This window comes from Callithrix jacchus, chromosome 18 (assembly GCF_049354715.1).
Source record: "Callithrix jacchus isolate 240 chromosome 18, calJac240_pri, whole genome shotgun sequence".
Taxonomy (NCBI): domain Eukaryota; kingdom Metazoa; phylum Chordata; class Mammalia; order Primates; family Cebidae; genus Callithrix; species Callithrix jacchus.
The window spans coordinates 15,647,386-15,664,202 of NC_133519.1; the positions used below are offsets into that span (position 1 = coordinate 15,647,386).

At 52.6% G+C, this 16,817-nt stretch overlaps 3 protein-coding genes across 12 annotated transcripts in view; 1 reads left to right on the forward strand and 2 right to left on the reverse strand.

Annotated features, from left to right (window-relative positions):
• LOC100894943 (lysosomal acid glucosylceramidase) overlaps positions 1-3,214 on the reverse strand; it is a 22,015-nt gene extending 18,801 nt beyond the window's left edge. The window contains exon 1 of the mRNA XM_078355927.1: positions 3,045-3,214. The gene's annotated coding sequence lies outside the window, so the exon portion shown is untranslated. The remainder of the gene's footprint in view (positions 1-3,044) is intronic.
• Positions 1-9,037, forward strand: part of LOC100408232 (metaxin-1-like) — a 17,660-nt gene extending 8,623 nt beyond the window's left edge. The window contains exons 1-6 of one of the 8 annotated variants that reach the window (XM_008984534.5): positions 3,386-3,511; positions 7,330-7,422; positions 7,588-7,770; positions 7,896-7,972; positions 8,441-8,595; positions 8,688-9,037. In XM_008984534.5, the coding sequence (XP_008982782.3) occupies positions 7,387-7,422; positions 7,588-7,770; positions 7,896-7,972; positions 8,441-8,595; positions 8,688-8,902 (666 nt within the window). In that variant the 5' untranslated portion in view covers positions 3,386-3,511; positions 7,330-7,386 and the 3' untranslated portion in view covers positions 8,903-9,037. The other 7 variants (XM_035279822.3, XM_008984533.6, XM_035279821.3 and 4 more) reach the window with 7 other exon arrangements.
• Positions 9,028-15,288, reverse strand: LOC100399524 (lysosomal acid glucosylceramidase). Of its 3 annotated transcripts, XR_004736579.3 has the most exons (13): positions 15,110-15,288; positions 14,655-14,742; positions 14,219-14,410; positions 13,949-14,095; positions 12,864-12,997; positions 12,482-12,654; positions 11,683-11,920; positions 10,889-11,113; positions 10,358-10,521; positions 9,721-9,837; positions 9,508-9,630; positions 9,272-9,368; positions 9,028-9,170 (listed from the first exon to the last, which is right to left on the reverse strand). XR_004736579.3 is itself a non-coding variant. In XM_035279812.3 (12 exons), exons 1-11 carry the CDS (start codon positions 15,134-15,136, stop codon positions 9,525-9,527), a joined length of 1,611 nt encoding a protein of 536 aa, XP_035135703.1. In that variant the 5' UTR covers positions 15,137-15,288; the 3' UTR covers positions 9,028-9,368; positions 9,508-9,524. The 3 variants fall into 3 exon arrangements, 2 of the variants coding, with proteins under 2 accessions (XP_035135703.1, XP_054103539.1); XM_035279812.3 differs by having other exon boundaries at positions 9,028-9,368; XM_054247564.2 differs by having other exon boundaries at positions 9,028-9,630.
• Between the last annotated feature and the right edge of the window lie 1,529 nt (positions 15,289-16,817).

Below are 16,817 nucleotides of genomic sequence, written 5' to 3' on the forward strand. Positions count from 1 at the left end.
GCCCCATCTCCTAAAAAAAATAAATAATACAACCAGTTTTTCATTTAGAGGTAAGCACAGAATAGGTGCTCAATGTTTGTTGAATAAATGAGTTGTTACCAACCACACTCCACTATTCGAGGTCCTGCTTGTCAGTGTTTCAGGGAGTGTTCTTGATGTGGTCTGAAGCAAAGTAGTGGTAAACATCAGGAAGAATGATGCTGACTCTGAACACAATTATTTATTTATTTTATTTTCTTGAGACAGTCTTGCTCTGTCGCCCAGGCTGGAGTACAATGGTGCGATCTCCACTCACTGCAACCTCCGCCTCCCAGGTTCAAGCAATTCTCCTGCCTCAGCCTCCTGAGTAGCTGGGACTACAGGCACCTGCCATCACACCTGGCGAACATTTTGTATTTTTAGTAGAGACAGGGTTTCACCATGTCAGCTAGGTTGGTCTCGAACTCCTGACCTCAGGCGATCCACCCACCTCAGCCTCCCAAAGTGCTGGGATTACAGGCATGAGCCAGTGTGCCCAGCCTGAACACAATTATTAAATTAAAAGTGAGACCTAACAAAGGGACTTTGGATTTGGCTACAGAAAATATGGATTCAAACACTGAACACCAGCCAGGCACAGAGGCTCATGCCTATAATCCCAGCACTTTGGGAGGCTGAGGCAGGATGACAGTGGAGCCCAGAAGTGACCTGGCCAACAGGGTAAAATAAAAAAATGAACCAGGCGTGGTGGTGCACACCTGTAGTCTCAGCTACTTGGAGGCTGAGGTGGGAGGATTGCTAGCCGTGGTGGTGGAGGCTGCAGTGAGCTGTGCTCCTGCCACAGCACTCCAGCCTGAGCAACAGAAAAAGATCCTGTCTCTAAATAAATAAATATAACAAAAATAAAACAAATACTGGGTCAGGCGTGGTGGCTCCCAACTGTAATCTCAGCATTCTGGGAGGCTGAGATGGGCGGATCACTTCTGATCAGCAGTTCAAGACCAGCCTGGACAACATGGTGAAACCCCAAATTATTAAATATTAAAAATATATTATTTTAAAAATATAAAAGTTAGCTGGGCCTGGTGGTGCAGGCCTGTTATCCCTACTACTCAGGAGGCTGAGGCAGAATTGCTTGAACTCAGAAGGGAGGCAGAGGTTGTAGTGAGCCAAGATCACCCCACTGCTCTTGGTTGCAGTGAGCCAAGGTCATGCTACTGCACTCCAGCCTGGGTGACAGACCATCTAAAAAGCAAGCAAGAAAGAAAAATAAACGGAAAGCATAGAGAGTTCTGGAGCAGTGTGAGTGAGATGGATACTGGTAAAAAGTGACCTTGGAAAAGGAAATTGCAGGCCAGATTGTGTAGGGTCTTGGTGGCCATAGTAAGGAGTCTGAATTTTGTTCTAAGAAGGAAATTCACTGTAGAGTTTTGGGGATGTGAAGTGACAAGATCAGGGGTGTGTGTGTGTGTGTGTGTGTGTTGACGTGATCTCAGCTCACTGGAACCTCTACCTCCCAGGTTCAAGCAATTTTCTGCCTCAGCCTCCTGAATACCAGATTACAGGCACCTGCCACCATGCCCAGCTAATTTTTTTTTTTTTTTTAAGAGACAGGGTTTTACCTAGTTGGTCAGGCTGGTCTCAAACTTCTGCCCTCAGGTGATCCACCTGCCTTGGCCTCCCAAAGTGCTGGGATTACAGGTGTGAGCCACCGAGCCCGGCTCTATTTTTTTTTTTTTTTTTTTTTTTTCATTTTTAGTAGAGAGGGGTTTTACCATCTTGGCCAGGCTGGTTCAGTTGTGTGGCCAGGTGTGGTGATTCACGCCTGAATTCCCAGTGTTGAACTCCTGACCTCGTGATCCACCCACATCAGCCTCCCAAAGTGCTGGATTACAGGCGTGAGCCACCATGCCCGCTCGATAGGCTTTTTTTTTTTTTTTTGAGACAGAGTCTTGCTCTGTCACCCAAGCTGGAGTGCAATGGCGCCAACTTGGCTCATTGTAACCTCCGCCTCCCGGGTTCAAGCGATTCTCCTGCCTCAGCCTCCCGAGTAGCTGGGATTACAGGCACCTGCCACCACTCCTGGCTAATTTTTTTTTTTTTTTTTTTTTTTTGTATTTTTAGTAGAGACAGGGTTTCACTATATTGATCAGGCTGGTCTCGAACTCCTGACCTCAGGCAATCCGCCTGCCTTGGCCTCCCAAAGTGCTGGGATTACAGGCATGAGCCACCGCGCCCAGCCCCAGATGTGTATTTTTAAGAGTTCACTTTGGCTGCTGTGTAGAAATCAGACTGTAGAAGGCAAGTGTTGAGGGAGACCAGCATCCAATTACAGCCTGCTATGGACTTGCCAGGCTCTTCTTCCCCTCCTTCAGAACGCATCACTCTTCCCCACCGCTTAGCCTAGTTAAGGTTTATTCTTTCAGAATTCAGCCCGGATGTCACTTTCCCTAACATCGCGCCCCGCCTCCCCCGTCACCTTCCCGCCCCACACACCTCCGGTAACTCAAACCCATAGCCCTCACTTGTCACTTTTTTATTCCCCTTTTTTTGAGATAGGGTCTCACTCTGTCTCCCAGGCTGGTTTCAAACTCCTGGGCTCAAGCGATCCTCACGCCTCAGCCTCCGGAGTAGCTCCTTTGTCACTCTTATCATTGTTGTGATTAATTGCACAAATGGCTTAATGGCAGTTATACCGCCCAGCTCATCAAAGGCAGTGGCCGGCCAATCGTCAGCGGGCAGGGTAGGGACCAGTTCGTCCTGGCTCCCAACTGCAGCCCCAGTGCGCATCCCGACTCAGTGAGCTCATCCTAGAGCTCATCCTCAGTGACTCATCCTAGCCCCAGCGAGCTACTCACCGCGCTCCGGGGACGTTTGTTACATGTTTGAAAAACGCATGAATTATATAACCTTCTTCCCACTCCACTCCTCAAAAAGCAAGCGGATACAACGACTTGAAGATTTTATAATCTCTTCTTCATTACTTAAATTTGACCATTCTTACGAGTGAAAATAATGATGATGAAAAAGGTTAAGTGCGAACGCAGGGAGGGGACAGCTAAGACCCAAAGGGCGAAAGCGAAAAGCAACCCCAACCGGAGGCAAAAGGAAATCCCACCGCAGCCTGCAAAGGCGCGTGGGCGGGACGGGAGACCAGGGTCCAGCGCATCTAAGTGCGGAAGCCAGGATGCAGCCCCACCAAGCGCAGCCGCCAGAAAAGCAGCCCCGGCGAAGCGGGGCGGGGCCTCACTTGGAAAAGAGAAGGCCACTCGTCCAGAGGCGGGACTCAGAGGCCTTCACAAATCTCATTGGTCCAACCGGAGATGGACAACTCTCGCTGACCATCCGTAGCCAAGATGAGGCGCAAGCGTATTTGGAAAGGGAGAGAGCGCCGAACGCGAGAGCTGTACTTGCGTCTCAGCGTTTTCGCGCCAGCACAGCCATAGTGGATGGGGGCGATTGAATTCCCGCAGTGAGTCCAGCCCACCGAAGCTCAGCAGGATTTCTAAGTTTCTTCTTTAGAGATCCTCGGGTTAGGAAACGTCCAGTGCCGAGAAGCTGCCCCGTGGGAATCCCAGTGCCCACTGCCTCCTATCTAATGTCGTCCTGGCCGCGCCCCAGCCCTTCCTGAGGCCGGGTTGTTATGATGGTGAATTATTGACTAAGTCTTGCAGCCTGACGCCATCTCTGGGCAGTGCTCCTCCCTCCTCCCTGGCTTCCTTGGAGGGTACCACGTTGCACCTACAAGCTTAGGGTTCTGAAGCTGTTTACAAGGCCCTACTCTGCCACTTTAGTATCTTAACGAGTGTTCGCTGAGGAAGCACTGTGTGTTAGACCCAGTGCACTAAGTCCCAGATCCTGGGACCTTACAGTCTATGTGATGACACAAACATATAAGCAAAAAATAATTGTAGATAGTGATATATGCTCAAAACATGACTATGTGGTGTGGCGCGGTGGCTCACATCTGTAAATCCAGCACTGGGGGTGGCTGAGGCAGGCAGATCACGGAGTTCGAGACCAGCCTGCCCAACATGGTGAAACCCCATATCTACTAAAAATACAAAAATTAGCCAGGCGTGGTGGCACGCGCCTGTAGTCCCAGCTATTCAAGAGGCTGAGGCAGGAGAATAGCTTGAACCTGGGAGGCAGGGCAGAGGTTGCAGTGAGTCCAGATTGCACCACCACTGCACTCCAGCCTGGGTGAAAGAGCGAGATTCTTTCTCAAAAACACAAAAACAAAAACCAAGCTGGGTGCGGTGGCTTACACCTGTAATCCCAGCACTTTGGGAGGCTGAGGCAGGTGGATCACCTGAGGTCTCTACTAAAAATATAAAATTAGCTGGGTGTGGTGGTACACGTCTGTAGTCCCAGTTACTCAGGAAGCTGAGCAGGAGAATTGCTTGAACCCAGGAGGTGGAGGTTGCAGTGAGCCAAGACTGCGCCATTACACTCCAGCCTGGGTGACAGAACAAGACTCCATCTCAAAACAAAAAAAAAAGAAGGGGCCAGGCGCGGTGGCTCAAGCCTGTAATCCCAGCACTTTGGGAGGCCGAGGCAGGTGGATCACGAGGTCAAGAGATCGAGACCATCGTGGTCAACATGGTGAAACCCCGTCTCTACTAAAAATACAAAAAATTAGCTGGGCATGGTGGCACGTGCCTGTAATCCCAGCTACTCAGGAGGCTGAGGCAGGAGAATGGCCTGAACCCGGGAGGCGGAGGTTGCAGTGAGCCGAGATCACGCCATTGCACTCCAGCCTGGGTAACAAGAGCGAAACTCCATCTCAAAAAAAAAAAAAGAAAAAAAGAAGAGGGCTTAGGTGAGGGCCCTGTAATTGCTGCTTGAAAGTCAAGTGAGATGCAGGCAGAAAAATGGTCAATGGGTCTGACACCACTTTGGTCACTGAAAATTTTCTTCAGAGTCATGGCTGGGGAGAGATAGGGGATCGAGTTTGATGGGGGTCAGTGAGAAGAGAATGAATTTTTTTTTTTTTGTAGAGACGGGGTTTCACCATATTGGCCAGTCTGGTCTTGAACTCCTGACTTTGTGATCCACCTGCCTCAGCCTCCCAAAGTGCTGGGATTACAGGTGTGAGCCACTGTGCCCGGCTGAGAATGGAGTTTAAGTGTGGAGGGAAGAAACAGAAAACCTATTGCTAAGAAAAGGAGCAGAGATAGAATTAGTGGTTGGAAAGAGTGTCTTGAAACTTTCTTCTTTCTTGAAAGTTTCTTGTGCACCATGTTGCACAAGATCAGCAACCCCTGGCAGAGCCCTTCAGGCACACAGTATCCCTTGGGGGTGAGGAAGGGTGTGTACAAGGGAAGGAGCAGGAGATAGGCAGGAATGTCTTGCAAGTATGTATTGATAGGCAGCTAAGGGCCTGGTTGGTATACTTCTGTCTGAAGGTCTCCTGACATTGAGAGACATTAGGCCCTTAGCCGCCTGTTCATACATACTTCAGACCAGTCATGGAGAGGTCATCTCAGTACCACACAAGATCATCACCCACCTTCAAAAACAGGTAAGTGGCTTGCATAGAGGGGGCTGCCAGTGACAGAAATTCAGTCAGTTCTGTACAATACACATTTATTGAGCACCAGACATGCCATGCTAGATGCAGGTGACCCAGAGCATCAAGGAGCACACAGTCTGATGGCAGAGGCACACACAATGTCTCTAGGATGTATTAAATCAGTCAGTGGCCGGGTATGGTGGCTCACACATGTAATCCCACCACTTTGGGAGGCCAAGGTGGAAGGATCACCTGAGGTCAGGAGTTCGAGACGAGCCTGGCCAACATGTTGGAAACCCATCTGTACTAAAAATACAACAGTTAGCCTGGTGTGGTGGTGGGAACCTGTAATCCCAGCTACTTGGGAGGCTGAAGCTGGAGAATTGGTTGAACCCAGGAGGCAGATGTTGCAATGACTGGAGATTGCGCCATTGCACTGCAGCCTGGGTGACATGAGTGAAATTCCGTCTCAAAAGAATTAATAAAATGAATCAGTCAGCAAGAGATGCAGCTCAGGGTACTCTGGGGATATCTAGAGGCACAGTACCTTCCGCTTCTCAGACAGGGAGGGAGAATAGCACAGGCTGAAGGAGAGTGGAACATAGCAGTTGGCCTCTGATGGTGGGACTGGCAACAAATTCCTAAGGGCCACTTCCCTGTTTTCAGGGACTAGGTAGGGCTAGATATGAGGCTCAGGATGGACAAGGCTTTAGAGCCAGGTTGGAGAAGTTGAAAGAGCATTACTAGAGTGGGCAGGCCTAGGCTATGCTCTTTACTCTGCCACTGACTGTGTGATCTTGGGCAGGCCACTTGACCGCTCAGGGCTGTGCACTCCCTTATTTGTAAAACTAGAGGGCTGAGCCCGCACGTTTTCCAAGGGTTCTTCTAGCACTGATGGTCTGATTCCAAGAGGGAACCCACTGTCAGAGTGGGACACTTCCTCATTTCTACTCGCCCAAAGGTTCAAGACCTGGGGAATTAGTGGAGAGGCCTGGAAAGACAGGATCCAGATAAAAGCCAAAGTTCCTGGCAGGGCCGCGGCCACTGCCCTGATTCCTTAGGTATGAACAGAGCTTTTCCAGCTCCCAAAGTGTTCTAAATTATTTCCTAACACGGGGTCATTGAGAGAAAGAGATTCTTACCCCCATTCCACGGGACAAACGGAGGCTCAGGGAGATTTAAAGATCATGCTCAAGAGGTTATTTGGGGACAAAGCTTACTCAGGATGTGGAGGGGCTGCTGAGAAGCAGGGACTGGAGCCTGAGGTGGGGCAAGCTGAGACCTGGGGGTATGTGTATGTGGTAGTGGTGCTTGGGCCATGGAATGAAGTGGAAGAAACAGCCAAGAGCTGGGCACTGAGGGAACAAGCTGGGGGGCCCTGGGCGTGGGTTCCCTGGATCCAGGGAGTGTGAGGATGGCTTTCCCTGGTTCCTGAGGCATGGACTGAGTCCCAACTGCATCTGAGCTCTGCTCTGCTAGCTTTGTGGTGTCTGGATCGGGGAAGTTACTGTTAGAAAGTTGCCGTCAGCAGGCGTCCTTCCAGCTTTCCATGGAAATTCTGGGAGCTGCTCCGAGTTTGCGGCCGGGCCTTCCTTCCTTCTCCCCAATGGACACAGGACCTTGACGGCCAGCGGGCTCCAAGGCCCAGGCCTTTTGCCAACAGCAACAGGCTACTAGCTGGGCCCAGGCAAGGGGGCCTTGGCAGGAAACGTCCCTTGTTGTACCTTCACTACACTCAGAGGCCAGTGAGGGGGGTACCAGACAGGACTCCTTTCTCCTGGGTGAAGTGCCCCTGCAGCCCCCCACGGTCCACCCCATGGATGTTTCCTTTACAGAAGTACAATGCTGATTATGATCTGTCAGCTCGGCAAGGGGCAGACACCCTGGCCTTCATGTCTCTCCTGGAGGAGAAGCTGCTCCCGGTGCTGGTGAGTGTGCCCAGACTTCCCTGCATCCATGGCCAGCAGGGGAGGGGTAGGGTGCACACACACGCACACACTGGTTCAGGGCAGCATGGGGGTCAGGAGCCCACCTTGAATCAGACAGGTGCACTGGCTCAGACCTGCCTGTTTCTTCATGCCTACCCAATCCAGGTACATACTTTTTGGATAGACACCAAGAACTATGTGGAAGTGACCCGGAAGTGGTATGCAGAGGCTATGCCCTTTCCCCTCAACTTCTTCCTGCCTGGCCGCATGCAGAGGCAGTACATGGAACGGCTGCAGCTGCTGAGTGGGGAGCACAGGCCTGAGGACGAGGAAGAGTTGGAGAAGGAGGTAGCTCTGAGACAGGGGGCTATTGTATGAGATGAACCCTAAGGATGATAGCCAGGAAAGGGAGTGGCTGGAGGGGAGGTGGCACTGTTCCTGCAGCTGCAAGCCTACCTGTATCGTCCCTACAGCTCTACCGAGAGGCTCGGGAGTGTCTGACCCTGCTCTCTCAGAGCCTGGGAACCCAGAAGTTCTTCTTTGGAGATGCGTGAGTCTGACTCCAAGGGGGTCAGTGGGTGGCTTGGAAGAAGATACGGGTTCAGATGGAGCAGCTGGGGCTGGGGCTGGGGCTGGGGCTGGCTCAGGCTCTGGATAGGAGGTCCTTGGGACAGATACTGGCCCTGGTGACAGTGGGGCTGTGTGTGGGGCCGGAGCCTTCTCAGAGGTACAAAAGGGTACAGTGGAGGGCAGCCAGGCACAGGAGGGGCCTGCAGGGCTGTGGGGCACTCAATGTGCCCTTTATGCAGCCCTGAGATAGAGTCCTATTCAGGGCCATGCTGGCGCCACCTGGGAACTCTCCCCGTACCAGGTCTAGAACTGTGTGTCCTGTCCTTCCCTGGTGGCCGCCTGCTGCCCAGAGCTCACCTCCCGGGGCTGACTCTTCCTCCAGCTCTATCTTCACCCCTCTGCCCCAGTGGTTCTCCTCCGTCTCACCCTTCTCTCTCTCTCTCCCCAGCCCTGCCTCCTTGGACGCCTTTGTCTTTAGCTACTTGGCCCTGCTCCTTCAGGCCAAGCTGCCCAATGGGAAGCTGCAGGCTCACCTGCGGGGGCTGCACAACCTCTGTGCCTATTGTACCCACATCCTCAGTCTCTACTTCCCTTGGGATGGAGGTAAGGGGCAGATGGGCGGGGACAACGCTGGGGAGAGTGGGCAGGGATCCAGGAACAAGTTCCCCAACCCACCTTCCTTCCTTGACCCTCAGCTGAGGTACCACCCCCACGCCACACACCAGCAGGCCCAGAGACTGAAGAAGAGCCGTACGGGCGCCGGAACCAGATCCTATCTGTGCTGGCAGGGCTGGCAGCCATGGTGGGCTATGCCTTGCTCAGCGGCATAGTCTCCATCCAGCGGGCAACACCTGCTCGGGCCCCAAGCACCCAGGCCCTGGGCATGGCTGAGGAGGATGAAGAGGAATGATTGGTCCTCATGCTCCCAGGACTGGTTTTTCTACTCTCATGCATTCCAGAGGCCCCTGTGCCTCCTCATTGTTGGTACAGCCAGAAACGGGGTGCTGCCCCCAGAATAAAGCCACTCACACTGACTGAGCTCAAACATTTTCTCTTTAAGGCCTGCCATTTTTCCTGGCTGGTGCCACGGGAACCATCTGGGTCCTGAGCCTACCCACTGGTGCTATAGGGCTTCCGTCCTGAGGCTGACAGTGCTGCCCCACGGCCCAGTTCTGCATCTGCAGGAAACACACAGTCCCCAGTTTTGGGTCCAGCTTTCCCGGTCTCTCCTTTCCTTACCCTCACCCCCATCCTGCGCCTGTACAGACAGTGAGCTCACCCCAGGCCTGGGCCTGGGCCCAGTTTCCACAACAGGCAGCACGCAGCGCACGCTCACAGCAGATCTTGTTCTAGGGGCCTCCAGCCCCTGGCACCACCTAGAGGGGAAAGTGAGTCACGCAAACCACTACCCCTGGGCTTACTTCACTGTAAGCTCACCCTGGCCCCGCTGTGCCTCTAGCCACAGTATGTGCGCTGACTCTGTCCCTTTAATGCCCAGGCTGAGCCCAGTGCCACCTTGGGTATCTGCTCCATCACTGGCGACGCCACAAGTAGGTGTGAATGGAGTAGCCAGGTGAGATCGTCTCCAGGAAGCCCACGGCAGGATCCTCGATGGTAACAGGCACATCCTTAGAGGAGCTAGGAGCGGGGAGGAGAAGCTGAGAGTGTGATCCTGCCAAGGCCCCCACCCTGTCTTCAGCCACTTCCCAGACCCTGCCTTGGCCTCACCGGTTCAGCACGACCACAACGGCAGAGCCATCAGGATGCATCAGTGCCACTGCTTCCAGGTCATTCTTCTCACTGGCAACCAGCCCCACTCTCTGGGAGCCCTCAGGAATGAACTTGCTGAATGTGGGAAGAGATATGGTCAGGGACTCTGGCCCTTGGGGTACCTCCGATGAAACCCTCATCTAAGAAGTCACCCACCCGGCCAGGCATGGTGCTCCCACCTGTAATCTCAGCAATTTGGGAGGCCGAGGCAGGCGGATCACCTGAGGTCAGGAGTTCAAGACCAGCCTGGCCAACATGGTGAAACCCTGTCTTAAGAAAAAAAAAAAAAAGAACCCACCCACCCACCTACCCACCCGATAAGTGGTGCAGAAGCTCTGCCCTGGCTCTCTAGGCCCAGAGCCATGCTGCTGGCCACTGACCCTGCCTTTCTGCATCTCAGCCCCAGCCTCAGCTTCCTACTCACTTGCTACCTACTCACTTCCTGCCTCCATGGTGCAAGAAGGGATGGGTGGCCTCTCCCAAGGTTCCCACGCTAAACACCTTCCTGCTCCCGCATGGTGTAGAGTGATGTAAGCCATCCCATGCAGGAGATGATAGGCCTGGTATGGAATGGAGGTGCCCGCCCTCCACTCACCTGAAGTGGCCAAGGTGGTAGAACATGGGCTGTTTGTAAAACGTGTCCTTGGTGATGTCTACAATGATGGGGCTGTCGACAAAGTTACGCACCCAGTTGGGTCCTCCTTCGGGGTTCAGGGCGAGGTTCCAGTCAGTCCAGCCGACCACGTGGTACAGGAGGTTCTACACAAAGAGACAAAGAATCAACACTGGGGGTCCCCAGAGAGGGTAGGTAAGGCTCCCATGAGAGAGCGGGGGCTGTGGGTAGCTCAGCCCTGTGAGGAGTGCACTGTCTCCTTAAGAGCTAAGGAGGGGGTCATGAAGACAGGCATCTCTAGGGGAGCTGAGGCAGGTGCAAGTGCCTCAGCAGTTGCAAAGGGGCAGTGAGGTGAGCAGACCTGTGAAGGAAAGGCAAGACAGAAAATCATGGTTCTCCAGAATTGCCCAAAAGAACAGGCTAGGTGGAGAGGAAGGGCTTCTGTCCGTCTTTGGTGAGACGAGGAAGGGGTCTGAGGTCTGCTCTGCAGGAAGCGGGACCGGGGCGGCTCACCGTGATGATGCTGTGGCTGTACTGCGTCCCTCGATCCCAGGAGCCTAGCCGCACACTCTGCTCCCAGAACTTGGAGCCCACACAGGCCTCTGAGGCAAAGAGCATGGTGTTGGGGAACAGGCGGTGTGTCTCCCCCAGGGTGGCTTTGGCTGGAGCCAAAAAGTCCAGGTACCAATGTACAGCAATGCCATCAACATATTTAGCTGCCTCTGGGTCTGTCAGTACCTGCAAAGGAAGAGCCACTGACCCTGGACCCTGCACACAGCATTCTGGAACTTGTAGTTCCTCTCCTAGGAATCCTGAAGAGGAGTGGTGGGAAGAATGCAGCTAGAGAGGTTATGGGAGGGATGTCCTTTGTTTTTTGAGATAGGACTCACTCTGTCTCTTAGGCTGGCGTACAGTGGTGCAATCACAGCTCACTGCAGCCTCGACTTCCTAGGCTCAATCAATCCTCCTGCCTTAGCCTCTTCAGTAGCTCAGTAGCTCGGACTACAAGGGTGCCACACCCAGCTAATTTTTGTGTAATATATATATATATATATTTTTTTTTTTTTTTTGTAGAGAAGGGGTTTCACCATGTTTCCCAAAGTGCTGGGATTACAGATGTGAGTCACACTCCCATCCTAGAGAGGTTTAAAGTGACAACTGTGGGGATCCGTGGGGCCCTGGAGGTCCAGAGAGATGGTGCTCTAGGAATCCATAATTGAGCTGAGAAATCTCCCTACGTTTGGGAGCCAGTCATTTGGATGCTAGATTTGGAGGTCACTGGGGCACCATGGAGGTCTGGGCCTTACCACCTGTGCCCAGTGGGGCAGCAGCAAGCGTTGGTCATCCAGCATAAGTAGACGGACATTGCGGTGAGTACTGTTGGCGAGGGTAGGACCTAGGTCACGGGCAATGAAGTCTCGCTGATGTTCCGGGGTGAAGCCCAGGCACTGGAAGGGGTATCCACTCAACAGCCCAGCAGAAGGCTCATTTTCAGCTGTCACTGCCCAGAACTGTAACTTGTGCTCAGCATAGGCATCCAGAAACCTGGCAAAAGAAAGGTCATGAATGATGCAGCCAAGAAGGTGGACCAGATCGGCTGGCTGGGTGTGGTGGCTCACACCTGTACTCCCAGCACTTTGGGAGGCCAAGGCAGGTGGATCACTTGAGGTCAGGAGTTCGAGGACAGCCTGACCAACCTGGCAAAACCCTGTCTCTACTAAAAACACACAAATTAGCTGGGCATGGTGGCGGGCAGCTATAATCCCAGCTACTTGGGAGGCTGAGGCAGGAGAATCACTTGAACTCAGGAGGCTGAGGTTGCAGTGAGCCAAGATAGCACCACTGCACTCCAGCCTGGGTGATGGAGTGACAGAGTGAGACTCCTTCTCAAAAGAAATAGATGGTATACCAGACACCTAGAGAACAGGAAGAAGCCTGGTGGAGTTAACAAGACTGACAGGCCCAAGTCTGCAAGGCCCAAGAATGTAGAAAGGTGAGCTGAGGAGAGGCAGATCTGGAAGTGAAACCAGGTTGAGGGTTGGGACGTAGATCAGGGTGGCCAAAGGGGAGGCCACTTCTGACCCCTCAGCCTTGCCGATCCCTTACTTCACAAAGTATCTGGCCCAGGTCTGGTGGTAGGTGTCTCCGGGCTGACCCTTGAGTGACCCCTTCCCATTCACTGCTCCACTGGTCTTGAGCCAAGTGGGTGATGTCCAAGGGCTGGCAAAGAGTGAGATGGGACGCTGGGACAACTGCAGGGCTCGGTGAATCAGGGGTATCTAGAGCCAAAGGTAGTGAAGAGAGAAGCACCCAGAGTTGGAACACATACTAGCCCAACCAGTGCATCAGGTTCAGCCATCAGCCCCCACCCTCCCACCCCAGGACAAAACAGCTGGGGACAAAATATCTCTATGGGCAGGTCTCCCCGGCAACTTCTCAGACCCCACACACCAAGGCCATCAGGGCCAGAGGAAGCCAGAAAGCTCACCTTGAGCCTGGTATCTTCCTCTGGGAGGCTGAAGTTGTACAATTGAAAATCGTCAGGGGTGTCTGCATAGGTGTAGATGCGGATGGAGAAGTCACAGCTGGCCATGGGTACCCGGATGATGTTATATTCGATTCCTAGAGAAAAGGATGTCCATGATATGGTAGTCTTGAGTCAACAGGAGAGTATGGGACTCTGCTTATCACTTGCCAGTGCTAACACTCCCTGAGACCAAAGGGAACTTGGGCTCCAGGGTTGGAACCTGTGGGGGCTGGCACCCGGGTGAAGCACAGGCCTTTCTGAGCCTGAGTCCACAAGCACTTAAGAGATGATTGGTGGGGAAATCTTATTTCACTGGGCATTAAGACGGGAACCAAATGTCAGGGATGGGCTGAAGTCAGGGTCCAAAGAAAGGTCAAAGAAAAGTGTGTGCCGGGTGCAGTGGCTCATGCCTGTAATCTCAGCACTTTGAGAGGCCGAGGTGGACGGATCACAAGGTCAGGAGTTCGAGATCAGCCTGGCCAGCAGAGTGAAACGTCATCTCTGAAAAATACAAAAAATTAGCCAGGCATGGTGGCGGGCGCCTGTAATGCCAGTTACTCAGGAGGCTGTTGCAGGAGAATTGTTTGAACCTGGGAGGCAGAAGTTGCAGTGAGCCGAAATCACGCCATTGCACTCCAGTCTGAGCAACAGTGTGAGACTCCATCTCCCCCCCCAACACACACAAAAAAGAGAGAAGTGTTGGCCGGGCTGGGTGGCTCACACCTGTAATCCCAGCACTTTGAGAGGCCAAGGTGGATGGATCATTTGAGGTCAGGAGTTCAAGCCTAGCCTGGCCAACACAGTGAAACCCTATTTCTACTAAAAATACAAAAATTAGCCAGGTAGTAGTGGTGTGCGCCTGTAATCCCAGCTACTCAGGAGGCTGAGGCAGGAGAATCGCCATAGCCTGGGAGACAGAGGTTGCTGTGAGCTTAGATCGTGCCACTGCGCTCCAGTCTGGGCATCAGAGTGAGATTCTGTTTCAAAAAAGAAAAAGGGAAAAAAATGTCATTGGTACTATGTCACCTCATCCCCTTCCTCCTCACCTTCTTCAGAGAAGTATGATTTAAGTAGCAAATTCTGGGCAGGGAGTGACAGGGCAAGGATGTTGAGAGCAGCAGCATCTGTCATGGCCCCTCCAAATCCCTTGATTTTCTGGAACTTCTGTTCTGGCTGCAGGGTCAGTAGCAGGCCTGAGGACATCCACAGGGAATAAGGCCATCAGTGCCCAGGGGAGAAACTCCATGGTGATCACTGACACCGTTTACCTCTAGGAGGACCCAGCCTGGCCCGGGGCTGAGGGCCGTAGTGGTTACCTGTGCCCGTACGATTAGCCTGGATGGTCCCCGTACTCAGCTCCATCCGACGCCCACTGCGTGTGCTCTCATAGCGGCTGAAGGTACCGAGGGCAGGAAAGGTCAGGGGGTCAACAGAGTCACAGTATGTGGCATTGCAGACACAGACCACCGAACTATAGCCGAAGCTTTTAGGGATGCAGGGGCGGGCACCTGAGAGGGAGGGAGCACAAGCAGACATGAGGTCTGATGAAGACGTGGAGAACGATCACAGCTGCTAGGTGAGACTGAGCACGGTTTCAATGATCCTCAGCCCACAGTTGGTCTCAGTCACTCAAAAGGACTTACTGAGCATCTACTCAAAGTCTACCACCAGTTTACTAGAAGGCTGCCAAAGGACTGTAAGGCAGAAAGGAGCCTCTGTGCTACCTCTGTGCTACCGCCTTGACTCACTTACCTGATGCCCATGACACTGCCTGAAGTAGAAGCAATCCCGTGAGGCTGGCAGCCATGATGCTTACTCTACCCGAGGACTTGGAACATTCCTGAAGACAGAATGAGGAGCGGCTGAGAAGCAAGTCCCCTCTACCTCTCAACTACTCTCCTGGGCAGGGCTTGGCTGCTTAAGGGAGCCCATGGCCTAGTCTCCCACATTCATTAGGACAAGGCCCACAGACACCTGGGTGCAGCCCTCCCTGCAACCCCTCTGGTGACAGCTCTCTGCCCGTCCCAAATCAGGAGACTCCCCACCACTCTTCCCACCCATTTCAACTTCGACCCCTCCCTCCATCTGTTTCTTGCTCAAAGAGCCATGATGACCCTGCATTCAAGGAGAGTCTGTCATTCACTGAATTCCAGTGCCAGGATTCCAGAAGCTGTGTGAGGAGGCCGACTGGGAGCTCTCCCTCTTACCTCTCTGGATAGACTTGAAGACTCCATCACCTGAGGGTCACTGGATGAGGAGAAGACCGCAGGGGGTCCAGAATCTCTGAAGGATAGAGGATCCACTAAAGAAAAACAAGGATGCAGGTAACTCCCTTAGCTATAGGCTCTTGGTTAGCCCTGCAAATAATTCCGGCTTCCGTACGTGTGGGTCATGTGATGACTCAGAGAGTCACATGACACAGGAAATGAGGCAATTGCAGCCATATTTGTAAAGGGAAACTGGCTTCCTCCAAGCTGTTGCAGATTACATACACCCTATGAAACTCTGGATGGCATGCCTGAGTGACAACTTTAGGAAGAGTCTTCAACACCGAATTGGGTGGAGAATGCGGTAGAGGCTCCTAAATCCCAGAGGTTGGGAACCACAGCAGGCACACCGTTTTTGATAAAAATGTCATAAAGTCGGCCGGGTGCGGTGGCTCAAGCCTGTAGTCCCAGCACTTTGGGAGGCCGAGGCGGGTGGATCATGAGGTCGGCAGATCGAGACCATCCTGGTCAACATGGTGAAACCCCGTCTCTACTAAAAACTACAAAAAATTAGCTGGGCACGGTGGCGTGTGCCTGTAATCCTAGCTACTCAGGAGGCTGAGGCAGGAGAATTGCCTGAACCCAGGGGTCGGAGGTTGCGGTGAGCCGGGATCGCGCCATTGCACTCCAGCCTGGGTAACAAGAGCGAAACTCCGTCTCAAAAAAAAAAAATAATAATGTCAAAAAGTCGGTGGCTCACACCTGTAATCCAAGCACTTTGGAGGCCAAGGCAGGCAGATCACCTGAGGTCAGGAGTTCAAGACCAGCCTGACCAACATGGTGAAACCCTGTCTTAGAAAAAAAAAAATTGTTAAAAGGTACTAATAAAGCTGATGTAACAATAATAAAAAAAAAATTTGACCAGGCACGGTGGCTCACGCCTGTTAATTCCAACTCTTTGGGAGGCCAAGGCAGGTAGATCACGAGGTCAAGAGATCGAGACCATCCTGGCCAACATAATGAAACCCCGTGTCTACTAAAATACAAAAATTTAGCTGGGCATGGTGGTGTGCATCTGTAGTCCCAGATACTTGGGAGGCTGAAGCAGGAGAATTGCTTGAACCTGGGAGGCGAAGGTTGCAGTGAGCCAAGATCACGCCACTGCACTCCAACCTGGCGCCTGGCAACAGAATGAGACTGTGTCTCAAAAAAAAAAAAAAAAAAAAAAGTCACTATGCAAAATGCTGAGGCTACCGAGATATTGAACACAGTCTTTGCCCTATAGAGGTGTGTGAGGCATGGAAGTCAGACACACAGGTATTTACAGATAAAGACAGAAACGGTAACAGGTGTACATGGAGAGCTCTCTGAGATGGGGAGGGACCATTAGTGGGTAGGGAATTATCCAGGATGGCAACACACAGGAAAAAGTGAGGGTGGTTATTAGCCAGTAAAGTGTAGGGCTCAAGGATGGTCGGACGACGGCAGTGGGATGGCAGGACTGGAGGGAGGGAGAGGTCAGCACGGCTCCTCTTCGGCATCTCTTGATTCATCATCAGATGCAGGTTGTAATAACTGATCTTCCTTCCTCACATGACAGGGAGGCTTGTAAAGTAGTTCAGAGACCGGAAAGTGTTGTATAAAGCCGTATTGTCAGTGGACACAAGGAGGAAGTTGTCTGTGCTGTTGCCTCATGAACCACATCAAA

Coding starts and splice junctions, on each gene's coding strand:
- LOC100399524 (XM_035279812.3), bottom strand. CDS start 15,136: ATGGAGTCTTCAAGTCTATCCAGAGAG. Junction 12,998..13,948: donor ATCATACTTCTCTGAAGAAG/GTGAGGAGGAAG, acceptor CCTTTTCTCTAG/GAATCGAATATAACATCATC. Junction 9,838..10,357: donor TACCACCTTGGCCACTTCAG/GTGAGTGGAGGG, acceptor TCCCACATTCAG/CAAGTTCATTCCTGAGGGCT.